General features: G+C 46.7%; 1 protein-coding gene across 1 annotated transcript in view; it reads left to right on the top strand.

The window, feature by feature from the left end:
• Positions 1-17,500, top strand: part of LOC143299460 (sodium-dependent proline transporter-like) — a 35,027-nt gene that overhangs the window by 4,510 nt on the left and 13,017 nt on the right. Inside the window, exons 2-11 of the mRNA XM_076612675.1 lie at positions 1-27; positions 1,930-2,119; positions 4,940-5,071; positions 5,701-5,844; positions 6,219-6,390; positions 7,022-7,154; positions 9,113-9,247; positions 10,944-11,047; positions 13,506-13,630; positions 14,708-14,820. The exon at positions 1-27 is cut by the window's left edge and continues 177 nt beyond it. Of these exons, the coding sequence (XP_076468790.1) occupies positions 1-27; positions 1,930-2,119; positions 4,940-5,071; positions 5,701-5,844; positions 6,219-6,390; positions 7,022-7,154; positions 9,113-9,247; positions 10,944-11,047; positions 13,506-13,630; positions 14,708-14,820 (1,275 nt within the window). The remainder of the gene's footprint in view (positions 28-1,929; positions 2,120-4,939; positions 5,072-5,700; positions 5,845-6,218; positions 6,391-7,021; positions 7,155-9,112; positions 9,248-10,943; positions 11,048-13,505; positions 13,631-14,707; positions 14,821-17,500) is intronic.

The raw sequence follows: 17,500 nt of genomic DNA, 5'->3' as shown, positions 1-17,500 counted from the left end.
AGCAGCAGTAATGCCACGCTGTCAAGGGTAGGTCTTGTACCCGAACCCGTTCACTTCCGCTTTGTACATGACTTGCTGTTGAACTGTAGGGCTGTTTTCTTTGCTGGCTAATATCAGTAATTATTATGAGAGGAACGGACTGAAGAAAGACTGAAGACCTGACTGAGGTGCTGACTGAAGGACTGAAGAACTGACTGAGGTGCTGACTGAAGGACTGAAGACCTGACTGAGGTGCTGACTGAAGGACTGAAGACCTGACTGAGGTGCTGACTGAAGGACTGAAGACCTGACTGAGGTGCTGACTGAAGGACTGAAGAAAGACTGAAGAACAGATTGAGGTGCTGACTCAAGAACTGACTGAGGTGCTGACTGAAGGACTGAAGAACTGACTGAGGTGCTGACTGAAGGACTGAAGGAAGACTGAAGAACTGACTGAGGTGCTGACTGAAGGACTGAAGAACTGACTGAGGTGCTGACTCAAGGACTGAAGAACTGACTGAGGTGCTGACTCAAGGACTGAAGAACTGACTGAGGTGCTGACTCAAGGACTGAAGAACTGACTGAGGCACTGACTCAAGGACTGAAGAACCGACTGAGGTGCTGACTGAAGGACTGAAGAACTGACTGAGGTGCTGACTGAAGGACTGAAGAACTGACTGAGGTGCTGACTCAAGGACTGAAGAACTGACTGAGGCGCTGACTGAAGAACTGACTGAAGCGCTGACTGAAGGACTGAAGAACTGATTGAGGTGATGACTGAAGGAATGAAGAACTGACTGAGGCGCTGACTGAAGGACTGAAGAACTGACTGAGGTGCTGACTGAAGGAGGACTGAAGAACTGACTGAGGTGCTGACTGAAGGACTGAAGAACTGACTGAGGTGCTGACTGAAGGACTGAAGAAAGACTGAAGAACCGACTGAGGTGCTGACTGAAGGACTGAAGAACTGACTGAGGTGCTGACTGAAGGACTGAAGAACTGACTGAGGTGCTGACTGAAGGACTGAAGAAAGACTGAAGAACCGACTGAGGTGCTGACTGAAGGACTGAAGAACTGACTGAGGTGCTGACTGAAGGACTGAAGAACTGACTGAGGTGCTGACTGAAGGACTGAAGAACTGACTGAGGTGCTGACTCAAGGACTGAAGAACTGACTGAGGTGCTGACTGAAGGACTGAAGAACTGACTGAGGTGCTGACTGAAGGACTGAAGAACTGACTGAGGTGCTGACTCAAGGACTGAAGAACTGACTGAGGTGCTGACTGAAGGACTGAAGAAAGACTGAAGAACTGACTGAGGTGCTGACTGAAGGACTGAAGAACTGACTGAGGTGCTGACTGAAGGACTGAAGAAAGACTGAAGAACCGACTGAGGTGCTGACTGAAGGACTGAAGAACTGACTGAGGTGCTGACTCAAGGACTGAAGAACTGACTGAGGTGCTGACTGAAGGACTGAAGAACTGACTGAGGTGCTGACTCAAGGACTGAAGAAAGACTGAAGACGGACGAAGTAAATGAAGAATTGACTGATTGGAAGAAAGACTGACTGAAGGATTGAACGACTGACTGAAGAACAGCACAGACCTAAGAACCTAAGAAGGGACAGAAAACCAAGGACATCCTAAAGGACTGACCCAATGACAGACAACAGCACAGACCTAAGAACCAACAGAGGGACAGAAAACCAAGGACATCCTAAAGGACTGACCCAATGACAGACAACAGCACAGACCTAAGAACCAACAGAGGGACAGAAAACCAAGGACATCCTAAAGGACTGACCCAATGACAGACAACAGCACAGACCTAAGAACCAACAGAGGGACAGAAAACCAATGACATCCTGAAGGACTGACCCAATGACAGACAAAAACAGACTGAGAGAAAACAACAGAGGGACATGAAGGCATCCTTGGTGTGCTCCCCCCAGAGCTCCCTGTTCCCCCCGACACGCAGCACCAGCCTGAGATCCAGTGGAGGGGCGCTGTTCTCCGGGGACGAGAACGTGGAGCGGGGCAACTGGTCAGGTCGCTTTGACTTCATCCTGTCCATGCTGGGCTATGCCGTGGGCCTGGGCAACGTGTGGAGGTTTCCCTACCTCTGCTACCGGAACGGGGGAGGTAGGTGGAGTGTATGTGTGTGTTGTGTGTGTGTGTTGTGTGTGTGTGTGTGTGTGTGTGTGTGTGTGTGTGTGTGTGTGTGTGTGTGTGTGTGTTGTGTGTGTGTGTGTGTGTGTTGTGTGTGTGTGGGTGTGTGTGTGCGCGCGCGCTTGCGCGTGTGCATGTGTGTGCGCGCACGTGCGTGTATATTTGTGTGTGAGTGTGTGTGGGGGTGAAAGTGGCGATGAGAGCGTGTGTACTGAGAGAGAGAGAGACAGAAACAGAGAGAGAGAGAGTAGATTGAAGGGGAATAGAATGGAATGCTATATGATACAATGGAAGAAAATAAAATGGAATATTTTACTGTCATAAAACTATACGTTTTTTAAGAAAAGAGGCGATATTATACAAATATTTCGTTCATCACCGAGTTCAGATAGACAGACAGACAGACAGACAGACAGTCAGATAGATAGATAGACAGACAAAGAGACAGACAGACAGTCAGATAGATAGATAGACAGACAGAGAGACAGACAGACAGACAGATAGATAGATAGACAGACAGACAGACAGATAGATAGATAGAGAGACAGACAGACAGACAGATAGATAGATAGATAGATATGTAGTAGCATTTATTTTTGTGGCACTTTGAATAATTGTGTGGTTGAGATAGCGCGCGTGTTGCTGTGACGCAAGGGGAAGCAACTGCGTGTTTTCTTATGACTATAATTTCACTGGAATCATCGTTCCTCAGTGTCAGTGACTGGGTTCTGGATAGCTCAGCTGATCCCATCACAGGATATTGAAAGCCAGAGCGTGAGAATCGTTGGGCCAGAAGGGTCGTGGTGTTTTCAGTGTTTTGGCCTTCTTCTTCTTCTTCTGCGTTCGTGGGCCGCAACCTCCACGTTCACCCGTATGCATATGAGTGGGCTCCTACGTGTATGACCGTTTTTACCCCGCCATGTAGGCAGCCATACTCCGTTTTCGGGGGTGTGCATGCTGGGTATGTTCTTGTTTCCATAACCCACCGAACGCTGACATGGATTACAGGATCTTTAACGTGCGTATTTGATCTTCTGCTTGCGTCTACACACGAAGGGGGTTCAGGCACTAAGCAGGTCTGCACATATGTTGACCTGGGAGATCGTCAAAATCTCCACCCTTCACCCACCAGGCGCCGTCACCGTGATTCGAACCCGGGACCCTCAGATTGACAGTCCAAACGCTTTAACCACTCGGCTATTGCGCCCGTCGTTTCAGTGTTTTGGCCTTTTTGTCTCACCGATGAGAGGTTCGCGCACTGTCACGCACCGGCAAGCATTGTAGTTCAAGACTGAAACAAAAGAAGCTGTGTGAAACGGATCCTGTATGTGGTGTTCTTTCCCTTTCCCTTCCCACTTGTCATGCCTTACACTCTCCTTGAAAACACTGTCTGGAAGAGATAGAACCCACCCACAACAACGACAACAGATAGACAGGTAGAAGATAAAGTTGGTGGCGCGGACGTGGACGTGTCCTTCAAGCCTGCGCAATGGAATTTTTAGGTGGAGTGCAGTGTGCGCAGTACTGGCCCCACCCTTTACACCCGTGGTTCATCTGCCATAGCCTAGCAAGCTGGGACGGTGACAGTGAGGTCCTCAGGTCGTAGGTTTTATATCAGACTGTCCTTGTCCTAGCCTCTGGCTCAAAAACCTTCCTCGGAGGCACGGGGGCGCGGCTACTGAAAGTCGGGACATGGCCATGGACCCAGGGTCAATGCATGTCGAGACTGTCCTGCATTCCTTAGCACTTCATGGGTTTTACTTCAGACTTTTCCTTGTCTTAGATGGACTGCCTTCCCAGGCTGTCGAGCTCCATCTGCCCACATGTGACAGGTAGCACAGGGTTACATGGTACCTGTGGCAGGTAGAGACCTGACCTGACCTGACCTGAAGAAGATAAAGAAACAATCGATAAAGAAACAAGTAAATATATGAACAAATAAGTATCCCGAGTATCAGTGAACAAATAAACGAGTAAATAGATATATAAATCAATAAATAAACCATGAAACCATACGGTTTATGAGACTATTATGCGATATCATACAAATAATTCATTGATCATCGAGTTAGAACAGAGTTAGATATATAGACAGATAGATAAGTAGATAGACAGATAAATAAACAAGTAAGTACATGAACAAAATAAATCAGTTAATAGATGAATGACTAAATGAAATAAATCAATCAATAGATGAATGACTGAATGAAATAAATCAATCAATAGATGAATGACTGAATGAAATAAATCAATCAACAGATGAATGACTGAATGAAATCAATCAATCAACAGATGAATGACTGAATGAAATCAATCAATCAACAGATGAATGACTGAATGAAATCAATCAATCAACAGATGAATGACTGAATGAAATCAATCAATCAACAGATGAATGACTGAATGAAACCAATCAATCAACAGATGAATGACTGAATGAAATCAATCAATCAACAGATGAATGACTGAATGAAATCAATCAATCAACAGATGAATGACTGAATGAAATCAATCAATCAATAGATGAATGACTGAATGAAATCAATCAATCAACAGATGAATGACTGAAATAAATAAATCAATCAACAGATGAATGACTGAATGAAATCAATCAATCAATAGATGAATGACTGAATGAAATAAATCAATCAATAGATGAATGACTGAATGAAATAAATCAATCAATAGATGAATGACTGAATGAAATAAATCAATCAATAGATGAATGACTGAATGAAATCAATCAATCAACAGATGAATGACTAAACGAACAGCAGCCTATGTCTATGACAGGCGCCTTCTTGCTGCCGTTCCTGCTGATGATGTTCGTCATCGGTCTGCCGCTCTTCTACATGGAGGCTTCCCTGGGGCAGTTCTGCAGCAATGGTCCCATGGGCTGCTGGCAGTTCGCTCCCCTCTTCAAAGGTAGGTGTGTGTGTGTGTGTGTGTGTGTGTGTGTGTGTGTGTGTGTGTGTGTGTGTGTGTGTGATTGAAATCTGATTGAATGACACAGGAAACGAATCATGAGCGCCCGATGGCAGCCGTCAGTCGGCTCCATCCAGGTGACCTCGTGTTGTGTGGTCTCCTACAACGGATAGGCGCTATGTAAGTATTAATATCATTATCATCATAGTGTTTGGATGTCGGTAATAAAGTATTCTCGTTTCTGTTTCATTATCAAAGGTAAAAAAACAAAAACAAAAACAAAAAACACACAAAGAAACCACCACCAACAACAAACAACAACCACCCCTCGGGTCTTTAAAGAAGTACCATACCACCCCCACCCACCCCATTCCCCAGCTCAACCTCCCAACCATCCCCCAGATGAATCAATAAATCCCCCCCACCCCCCTCCTACCCCCCCCCCCCCCCACACACACACACACACCTACCTTCTAAACAGAATTATGGGGTCTGTGACCCATTTCAGCCGAACGGAAGTTACGCAAGCAGTAGTGTGCCGATGGATGTTTGCTTCCTTTGTTATATTAACCTCTGTGTGTGTGTGTGTGTGTGTGTGTGTGTGTGTGTGTGTGTGTGTGTGTGTGCAGGTCTGGGACTGTCGATGGTCGCTGTGTCGGGGCTGACGGCTGTGTACTACAACATGATACTGGGCTGGTCACTGTATTACCTATTCGCGTCCTTCACCTCTGACCTCCCATGGAACACCTGTGACGGTCACTGGAACTCCAAAAGTTCGTTCACACACGTACAGCTCTCTGTCTCTCTCTGTGTCTAGGTCTCTGTGTGTGTGTGTGTGTGTGTGTGTGTGTGTCTGTTTCTCTGTCTGTCACTCACTGTCTCTGTCTGTCTCTTGTCATTCTGTCTCTTTGTCTCTCTCCGTGTCTCTTGTCTGTCTGTCTGTTTACCCCTTTCTCTGTCTCTACATCTCTGCCTGTCTCTGTCTCTCTGCCTGTATCTTTATCTCTGTCTGTCTGTCTGTCTATCGATCTCTCTGTGCCTTTGTCTCTTTGTCTCTGTCTGTCTCTCATCCTTCTTCTTCTTCTTCTGGACCTCGTCGTTGTTGTTGTTGTCGTCGTTGTTATTGCTGTTCATCATTTCTTTTCAGACTGCAGCCTCAAGTTCCCGTTCGTGACATGTGAAGACGAGAACAACGTACAGAACGAGGATGGCTCGTGCACTGACGTCACATCCGGTGACATGGTGGGCCTGTGGAACGCCACTTTGTTCACGGAGGAGACAGGAACGAAACTGGTCTCCCCGTCTGAAGAGTACTGGAAGTGAGTGATCACTCTGCTTTATTCATCTGTCTGTCTGTCTGTCTATCTATCTATCTAAGCATTTCACAGATGAGACAAAAACTGGTCTCCCCTTCTGAAGAGAACTGCAAGTGTGTGATCGTCCTTTTTTTTTTTTTTTTTTTTTTTTTTTTTAGTACTTGTTTTTAATAGTTCTTTTCATGTCTAGATCACATAGAAATGGTATATATAATTTATTTACTTGAATGAGCAATTTCTAATTCTTGATATGAAGAAAAAACCCAGAGAAAACAACGTTAATGTACATGGATAATTATTTGGTGGACCAGAATTTTAACTCACCCACAGTTCTCTCTTTCTGTCTCTGTCTGTCTGTTTGTCTGTCTGTCTCTGTGTTGTTGTTGTTCCACTGGGCACACAGCAAAGCTAGGAAATGGCAAAACTCTTTATCCTTGAGTAATAAAGTTTCTGACACTCTCTCTTCCCACTCTTTGTGTTACTACATGTGTATGTGTGTGTGTGTGTGTGTGTGTGTGTGTGTGTGTTGTGTGTGTGTGTGTGTGTGTGTGTGTGTGTGTGTGTGTGTATGTGTGTGTGTTGTGTGTGTGTGTGTGTTGTGTGTGTGTTGTGTGTGTGTGTGTGTGCCCACCAGCGGCAAGGCCCTGGCCATCAGTGGCGGGATTGACCGGCTGGGTCAGCCCAAGTGGGACCTGTCCCTGTGTCTGCTGCTAGCATGGGTCATCGTCTTCTTCTGCCTGCTCAAGGGCATCAAGACCACGGGAAAGGTAGGGCGTCGGTCCGGACACTGCGTCATCACTTTCACTTCCTGTCTCCAAAGGACGGACAAATTCATAATACGCTGCACTACATCTGCTAGGCAGTGCCTGACCAGCAGCATAACCCACAGTCCTGATATGGCCCTGTGCGGTCGACTGGACTAGAAGTAACAAGAACTAGAGCTAGCAGCATAACCTAACGCGCTTGTCAGGCCTTCAGTGCATGCTTATATATTAACTTTGTGTACTTATCAGAGTGAAATATCTTTTTACATAATTTTGATAGAGGACAACACTCTCGATGCCATGGGTTCTTTTTCAATGCGCCAAGTGCGTCCTGCACACGGGGCCTCGGTTTATCGTCTCATCCGAATGACTGGACGCTTAGTTTGATTTTCCAGTCAAACTTGAGAGAAAGGGCGAGAGGAGGATTCGAACCCACACCATCACGGACTTTCTGTATTGGAAGCCGAGCGTCTTAACCATTCTACCACCCACCTCCCTAATGCATGATGATGATTGTGATGATCTGGATACTAACACGGCGCCTGTCCTCGGTCAGAGACCAAGCTCTAAGCGCTTTACAAAACACGAGGGTCATTTGCACAACAACAGGCTGCATATTGGGTAGACCCGACTGACAGTTGCCACTGGGCGCTCATCATTCGTTTCCTGTCATTCGATCACATTCAGGCACACACACACAAGTGGCACACTGAAAGTCCACACTTTAACCACTCGGCCATTGCACTTGGCTCCTGTCCGCACCCCCCCCCACTCCCTCCCCACCCCCCCTTGTTGTTGCTGTTGTTGTTGTTGTTGCTGCCCAATCATCAGCACCATTTCAGTGGCATGACTCCAACGCTGCTCATTCCAAGTCCCCCATACACAGCTAGCTAACACTTCGTCTGTCACCGTTCCAGCGTCGGCAGTCCATAGGAAACCAGCGATGTTAGGTCGCCGTACCGATTTCATGGCCCGCGCATGTACGATACGTTATGACACAACACGACACGATACGATACGATATGACACAACATGATACGATACGATATGACACAACACGATACGATACGATATGACACAACACGATACGATGCGATATGACACAACATGATACGATATGATATGACACAACACGATACGATATGACACAAAACGATACGATATGATATGACACAACACGATACGATATGACACAACACGATACGATGTGACACAACACGATACTATACGATATGACACAACACGACACGATACGATATGATATGACACAACACGATACGATACGATACGATATGACGCAACACGATACGATACGATACGATATGACACAACACGACACGATACGATACGATATGACACAACACGACACGATACGATACGATATGACACAACACGACACGATACGATATGATATGACACAACACGACACGATACGATACGATATGACACAACACGACACGATACGATACGATACGATATGACACAACACGACACGATACAATACGATATGACACAACACGACACGATACGATATGATATGACACAACACGATACGATATGATATAACTCAACACGACACGATACGATATGATATGACACAACACGATACCATGTGACACAACACGATACGATACGATACGAGACAGTGCGACATGATGAAATACGGTATAGTACGGTACGACAACGCAACGGTGCGGTGGTCTGTGTTCTAGTCTTTCGGATGAGACGATAAACCAGTGTGTGTGTGTGTGTGTGCGTGTGTGTGTGTGTGGGGGGGGTGTACGTGTGTGTGTATAATGCATATAATGTTTAATGTGTATTATATAGAACGATGTATATGTATATGTGTGTGCAAGTAATACATATGCATGTGTGTGTGTATGAATACACAGATATGTATATATGTATATATGCAGGTGTGTATGTAAATGCTATGTAAGCCAATGTGTGTGGCGGTCCAGGTGGTGTACTTCACCGCCATCTTTCCCTACGTGGTCCTGTTCATTCTGCTGATCCGGGGAGCCACTCTGGACAACGCTGTGGAAGGCATCCGTTACTTCATCGTGCCAGACTTTGCCAGGCTGGCTGATGCTAGGGTCAGTGCTCAGTCTGCTTTCTTCTTCTTCCTTTCTTTCTTCCTTCCTTCCTTCCATTTCACACTGGCTGATGCTAGGTTTAGTGTAGTTTCTGCATTCCTTTCTTCCTACCTTCTTTCTTTCTTTCCGTCCTTCCTTCCACTTCAAACTGGTTGATGCTAGGATCAGTGTGGTGCCTGCACTCACTCCTTCCTTCCTTCCTTCTTTCCTTCTTTCCGTCCTTCCTTCCATTCCAGACTGGTTGATGCCACCAAGTTCATTGTCTATCTTATTTTATTTTATTTTATTATTTTTATTATTTTATTATTTTTATTTATTTATTTTATTTTTTAAATTATTGATTGATTGATTGATTGATTTATTTATATATTTTTTGTTTATTAGTTTTATTTATTTATTTATTTATTTATTATTATAATTATTATTATTGTACGCTTATATTTGACTTCATCAAGTTTTTGCACCTCATACATATTATTATTAGTAGTAGTAGTTCTTTTTTTTTATGTATTTATCTATTATTTTTTTACTTTTTTTTCTTCTCAAGGCCTGACCAAGCGCGTTGGGTTACGCTGCTGGTCAGGCATCTGCTTGGCAGATGTGGTGTAGCGTATATGGATTTGTCCGAACGCAGTGACGCCTCCTTGAGCTACTGAAACTGAAACTGAAACTGAACCTTTCTTTCTTTATTTCCTCACATGGTTCTCTCTTTCGTGCTCGCTTCCTCTCTCTCTCTCTTTCTTCTTCAACAATTTCTTTCCCTATTTCTTTCTTCCCATCTCTCTCTTTCTTCCCTCGATGAATGGATAGACGACTCTCTCCATACGAACGGCGAAAGAGACGACGTTAACAGCGTTTCACCCCAATTACCATCATCAAAATATTGCAAGCGGAAGGCTCTTATACTGAAGAGGTGAATGTTGACAAAGACTACTACAATTCTGACGACGGAAGTTAAAGGTTGGGTCATTCAGACACCCACTGGACATCCGAGGGGTCTGTGTGGGAGGAGAAGAGAGGACTGGCCGTACTGTTAGAGTTAGATAGATTGGTTGAATGATTGGTAGGTCCATTGACAGTCACTGCCCCATGAAGTGACTGTGTGAACATTCAATGGACGAATGGTGGACAGGTGTGGTGATTATCCCGTTGGTTGATTGGTGGACCAGGTCGTCGATTAGTCCCATGATTGAATGGATGATTGACGGGCGCCACAGCCGAATGGTTAAAGCGTTGGACTTTCGATCTGAGGGTCCCGGGTTCGAATCACGGTGACGGCGCAAGGTGGGTAAAGGGTGGAGATTTTTACGATCTCCCAGGTCAACATATGTGCAGACCTGCCAGTGCCTGAACCCCCTTCGTGTGTATACGCAAGCATAAGATCAAATACGCACGTTAAAGATCCTGTAATCCATGTCAGCGTTCGGTGGGTTATGGAAAACAAGAACATACCCAGCATGCACACCCCCGAAAGCGGAGTATGGCTGCCTACATGGCGGGGTAAAAACGGTCATACACGTAAAAAGCCCACTCGCGTATATACGAGTGAACGTGGGAGTTGAAGCCCACGAACGCAGAAGAAGAAGAAGAAGAATGGATGATTGACAGACTGTTGCATTGATTGACTGAACGATTGACATAATGGTTTGTTGACTGATTGATCGGCTAAGTTATCGAATGATTGACCTGACAACAGGTGTGGAAGGACGCAGCCAATCAGATCTTCTTCTCGATGTCCATAGCTGGCGGAGGTCTCATCACACTGTCTAGCTATAACCGTTTCCATAACGGTATTCTCAGGTCAGTCAGCTCTGCTTGCACTGTGCTGTGCTGTGTTGTATTGTGCCATGCTGTGCCGTGCTGTGCTGTGCTGTGTTGTATTGTGCCATGCTGTGCTGTGTTGTATTGTGCCATGCTGTGCCGTGCTGTGCTGTGTTGTATTGTGCTATGCTGTGTTGTGCCGTGCTGTGTTGTATTGTGCCATGCTGTGTTGTATTGTGCCATGCTGTGCTGTGCTGTGTTGTATTGTGCCATGCTGTGCTGTGCTGTGTTGTATTGTGCCATGCTGTGCCGTGCTGTGCTGTGTTGTATTGTGCCATGCTGTGCTGTGTTGTATTGTGCCATGCTATGCCGTGCTGTGCTGTGCTGTGCCGTGCTGTGCTGTGCTTTGCTGTGCTTTGCTGTGCCGTGTTATGCTGTGTTGTATTGTGCCATGCTGTGCTGTGCTGTGTTGTTTTGTGCCATGCTGTGCTGTGCTGTGCTGTATTGTGCCATGCTGTGCTGTGCTGTATTGTGCCATGCTGTGCTGTGTTGTGCCGTGCTGTGCCATGCTGTATTGTGCCATGCTGTGCTGTGTTGTGCCGTGCTGTGCTGTGCTGTATTGTGCCATGCTGTGCTGTGTTGTATTGTGCCATGCTGTGCTGTGTTGTGTTGTTTTGTGCCGTGCTGTGCTGTGTTGTGTTGTATTGTGCCATGCTGTGCTGTGCCGTGCTGTGCTGTGTTGTATTGTGCCATGCTGTGCTGTGTTGTGCCGTGCTGTGCTGTGTTGTATTGTGCCATGCTGTGCTGTGCTGTGTTGTATTGTGCCATGCTGTGCTGTGCCGTGCTGTGCTGTGGTGTATTGTGCCATGCTGTGCTGTGCTGTGTTGTATTGTGCCGTGCTATGCTGTGCTGTGCTGTGTTGTTTTGTGCCATGCTGTGCTGTGCCGTGCTGTGTTGTGCTGTGCCATGCTGTGCTGTGTTGTGTGATTTTGCATTGTGTTGTATCTATTCATTGTATTGTATAGTATTTTATTGTCAGTGTCATTGCATTGTTAAAGCATTGCATTGCATTATATCGCATAGCACTGCATCGCATTGAACCGTATTGCTGTTCATTGTAGTGAAATGCACTGTATTGCATTATGTTTTCATCGCATTGTGTTGCTTTTGATTGTACTGAAATGCACTGTATTGCATTATATTTTCATTGTATTGCTTTTCATCGTACTGAAATGCACTGTATTGCATTATATTTTCATTGCATTGTACTGCTTTTGATTGTACTGAAATGCACTGTATTGCATTATATTTTCATTGCATTGTACTGCTTTTGATTGTACTGAAATGCACTGTATTGCATTATATTTTCATCGCATTTTGTTGCTTTTGATTGTACTGAAATGCACTGTATGCATTATATTTTCATCGCATTGTATTGCTTTTGATTGTACTGAAATGCACTGTATTGCATTATATTTTCATTGCATTGTACTGCTTTTGATTGTACTGAAATGCACTGTATTGCATTATATTTTCATTGCATTGCATTGTATCCTCCCGGTCTACGGTTTCTATAGCCTTCTATCTGTAAGTTTTTATACGTTTCGTCTTTCAACTCTCTATATGAGAGCTGTACGTATTCATACATATGTATTTATACGTTGCATCTTTTATCCCTCAATATCACAGCTGTAAGTATTTACACGTGTCATCTTTTATCCATCTATATCAGAACTGTACGTATATGTTTCATTTTTTTTTTATCCCTCTACATCAGAACTAACGTTCCATCTTTTATCCCTCTATATCAGAACTAACGTTTCATCTTTTATCTCTCTATATCAGAGTTGTAAGTATCTATACATTGCATCTTTTATCTCTCTATATCAGAGCTGCAAGTATCTATACAGTGTATCTTTTATCCCTCTATATCAGAGCTGCAAGTATCTATACAATGCATCTTTTATCCCTCTATATCAAAGCTGTAAGTATCTATAAAGTGTATCTTTTATCTCTCTATATCAGAGCTGTAAGTATCTATACGTTGTATCTTTTATCCCTCTATATCAGAGCTGTAAGTATCTATACAGTGTATCTTTTATCCCTCTATATCAGAGCTGCAAGTATCTATACATTGCATCTTTTATACCTCTATATCAGAGATGTAAGTATCTATAAAGTGTATCTTTTATCCCTCTATATCAGAGCTGTAAGTATCTATACAGTGTATCTTTTATCCCTCTATATCAAAGCTGTAAGTATCTATAAAGTGTATCTTTTATCTCTCTATATCAGAGCTGTAAGTATCTATACAGTGTATCTTTTATCCCTCTATATCAGAGCTGTAAGTATCTATACAATGCATCTTTTATCCCTCTATATCAAAGCTGTGCATGCGTGTAAACAACTGATGTGGAAGCACTTTGGTTTGTCTCTGCCCCAGATTTAAATACTTCATGATAATCATCATTCATTACGCTGTGTTGCACTGTTGTAGGGACTCGCTGATTGTGGCGATCGGGGACTCCCTTACGTGCGTGCTGGGCGGTTTCGTCATTTTCTCCTTCTTGGGTTACATGGCTGGACGACTGGATGTGCCTGTCAAAGAAGTGGTCAAAGATGGTGTGTGTGTGTGTGTGTGTGTGTGTGTGTGTGTGTGTGTGTGTGTGTGTGTGTGTGTGTGTGTGTGTCTGTGTCTGTCTGTCTGTCTGTGTCTGTGTGTGTCAATGTTTGTGTGTCTGTGTGTGTCCGTGTTTGTGTATGTGTAGGGTGGTGGGGTGTGTGCAAATATAATTTCTTTCTTTCACGTTTAGATGTAGCAGTTACAAATATAAATAAAAACAAAATTGAAGTTGGTAGATATCAAAGTATTTCACGAAATTCACGCATACATCGCAACTGTGACATGCAGAAAGGAGTTTTGTTTCATTATATAATGTCAACCAAAACAACAACAGCAACAACAACAACAAAGTCAATGAAATACGAAATCGTTTTCTCCTAAAATGGACACGAAGTCTTCACACGGTTTAAACGTTTGTATTTGTTCAAAGCAAGGACAGGATCAATTAGGAAAGCTTCACAAAGTTGGGAAAGATTGATATGCGTTTACTTTTTCTATTTCGTATCATCAAGTTCATGTCATAGACTATTTAACGTTCTGTTACTTCTAAAATCGCCATCATGAGTGTAATGAATTGATGTTTCAAAGTTTTATATTACTTATGCACTGCACATGGTTTTAACGTTCTGTTACTTGTAAAATCACCATCATCAGTGTGATGAATTGATGTTGTGTGTGTGTGTGTGTGTGTGTGTGTGTGTGTGTGTGTGTGTGTGTGTGTGTGTGTGTGATTGCATTCATGTGTGTGTGTGTGTGTGTGTGTGCATTAATGTGTGTGTGTGTGTGTGTGTGTGTGTGTGCATTAATGTGTGTGTGTGTGTGTGTGTAGGTGTGTGCATTAATGTGTGTGTGTGTGGGTGTGTTCATGTGTGTGTGTGTGTGTGTGTGTGTGTGTGATTGCATTCATGTGTGTGTGTGTGTTTGTGTGTGTGCATTAATGTGTGTGTGTGCGTGTGTGTGTGTGTGTGTGTGTGTGTGTGTGTGTGTGTGTGTGTGTGTGTGCATTAATGTGTGTGTGTGTGTGTGTGTGTGTGTGTGTGTGCGCGCGCATCAATGTGTGTGACTGTGTTGACCAGGAGCGGGGCTGGCGTTCATAGTGTACCCTGAGGCAGTGTCCAGCCTGCCCCCCTCCACCCTGTGGGCCCTGCTCTTCTTCCTCATGCTGATCACCCTGGGTCTGGACAGCCAGGTATGTACCCCCCACACACACCCCTCCACTGGACAGCCAGGTATGTACCCCCCACACACACCCCTCCACTGGACAGCCAGGTATGTACCCCCCACACACACCCCTCCACTGGACAGCCAGGTATGTACCCCCTACACAACCCTTCACTGGACAGCCAGGTATGTACCCCCCACATCCCTCCACTGGACAGCCAGGTATGTACCCCCCACACACATCCCTCCACTGGACAGCCAGGTATGTACCCCCCCACACACACACCCCTCCACTGGACAGCCAGGTATGTACCCCCCACACACACCACTCCACTGGACAGCCACGTATGTACCCCCCTACACAACCCTCCACTGGACAGCCACGTATGTACCCCCCACACACACCCCTCCACTAGACAGCCAGGTATGTACCCCCCCACACACACCCCTCCACTGGACAGCCAGGTATGTACCCCCCACACCCCTCCACTGGACAGCCAGGTATGTACCCCCCACACACCCCACCACTGGACAGCCAGGTATGTACCCCCCACACACACCCCTCCACTGGACAGCCAGGTATGTACCCCCCACACACCCCTCCAATGGACAGCCAGGTATGTACCCCACACACACCCCACCACTGTACAGCCAGGTATGTACTCCCACACACACCTCCACTGGACAGCCAGGTATGTACCCCACACACACACCCCTCCACTGGACAGCCAGGTATGTACCCCCCACACCTCTCCACTGGACAGCCAGGTATATACCCCCCATACCCCTCCACTGGACAGCCAGGTATGTACCCCCACACACCCCTCCACTGGACAGCCAGGTATGTACCCCCCACACACCCCTCCACTGGACAGCCAGGTATGTACCCCCCCCACACACACACCCCTCCACTGGACAGCCAGGTATGTACCCCACACACACACCCCTCCACTGGACAGCCAGGTATGTACCCCCACACACCCCTCCACTGTACAGCCAGGTATGTACCCCCCACACACCTCCACTGGACAGCCAGGTATGTACCCCCCACACACACCCCTCCACTGGACAGCCAGGTATGTACCCCCCCACACACACACCCCTCCACTGCACAGCCAGGTATATACCCCCCCACACACACCCCTCCACTGGACAGCCAGGTATGTACCCCCCACACCCCTCCACTGGACAGCCAGGTATGTACACACACACACCCCTCCACTGTACAGCCAGGTATGTACCCCACACACACCCCACCACTGTACAGCCAGGTATGTACCCCCCACACACCCCTCCACTGGACAGCCAGGTATGTACCCCACACACACCCCACCACTGTACAGCCAGGTATGTACCCCACACACACCCCTCCACTGGACAGCCATGTATGTACACACACCCCCCCCTCCACTGGACAGCCAGGTATGTACTCCCACACACACCTCCACTGGACAGCCAGGTATGTACCCCACACCACCCCCCCCCTCCACTGGACAGCCAGGTATGTACCCCCCACACCTCTCCACTGGACAGCCAGGTATGTACCCCACACACACCCCTCCACTGGACAGCCAGGTATGTACCCCCCATACCCCTCCACTGGACAGCCAGGTATGTACCCCCACACACCCCTCCACTGGACAGCCAGGAATGTACCCCCCACACACCCCTCCACTGGACAGCCAGGTATGTACCCCCACACACCCCTCCACTGTACAGCCAGGTATGTACCCCCCACACACCTCCACTGGACAGCCAGGTATGTACCCCCCACACACACCCCTCCACTGGACAGCCAGGTATGTACCCCCCCCACACACACACCCCTCCACTGCACAGCCAGGTATATACCCCCCCACACACACCCCTCCACTGGACAGCCAGGTATGTACCCCCCACACAACCCTCCACTGCACAGCCAGGTATGTACCCCCCACACACCCCTCCACTGGACAGCCAGGTATGTACCCCCCACACAACCCTCCACTGCACAGCCAGGTAGGTACCCTACACACCCCTCCACTGGACAGCCAGGTATGTACCCCCACACACACACCCCTCCACTGGACAGCCAAGTATGTACCCCCCCACACTCCTCCCCTGGACAGCCAGGTATGTACACCCCACACCCCTCCCCTGGGCAGCCAGGTATGTACCCCCACACACACTCCATCCACCCTGGGTTTGGACAGCCAGGTATGTACCCCCCACACACACCCAATCCACCCTGGGTTTGGACAGCCAGGTATGTACCCCCCCACGCCCCATCCACCCTGGGTTTGGACAGCCAGGTATGTACCCCCCACACACATACACCCCATCCACCCTGGGTTTGGATCACCAGGTATGTACCCCCTACACACCCCATCCACCCTGGGTTTGGACAGCCAGGTATGTACCACCCCACACACATACACCCCATCCACCCTGGGTTTGGACAGCCAGGTATGTACCCCCTACACACCCCATCCACCCTGGGTTTGGACAGCCAGGTATGTACCCCCCTACACACCCCATCCACCCTGGGTTTGGACAGCCAGGTAACATACCACATTCCTCCTCTTCTTTTTTCTCCTTTTCTTTTCTTGCCTCTCTCTTCTCTTTCTTCCCTTTCCCATTCTTTCTCTTTCCCTTACCTTCACCTCTAGCCATTCCCTTTTTCTCTTGGCTTTTATGTGTTGCTTTCTCCTTTTCCTTTCTTTCCCTTG

This window comes from Babylonia areolata, chromosome 25, assembly GCF_041734735.1.
Source record: "Babylonia areolata isolate BAREFJ2019XMU chromosome 25, ASM4173473v1, whole genome shotgun sequence".
NCBI lineage: Eukaryota > Metazoa > Mollusca > Gastropoda > Neogastropoda > Buccinidae > Babylonia > Babylonia areolata.
The sequence above is the reverse complement of the archived record's forward strand: the minus strand, read 5'-3'. Positions and strand labels throughout refer to the sequence as shown.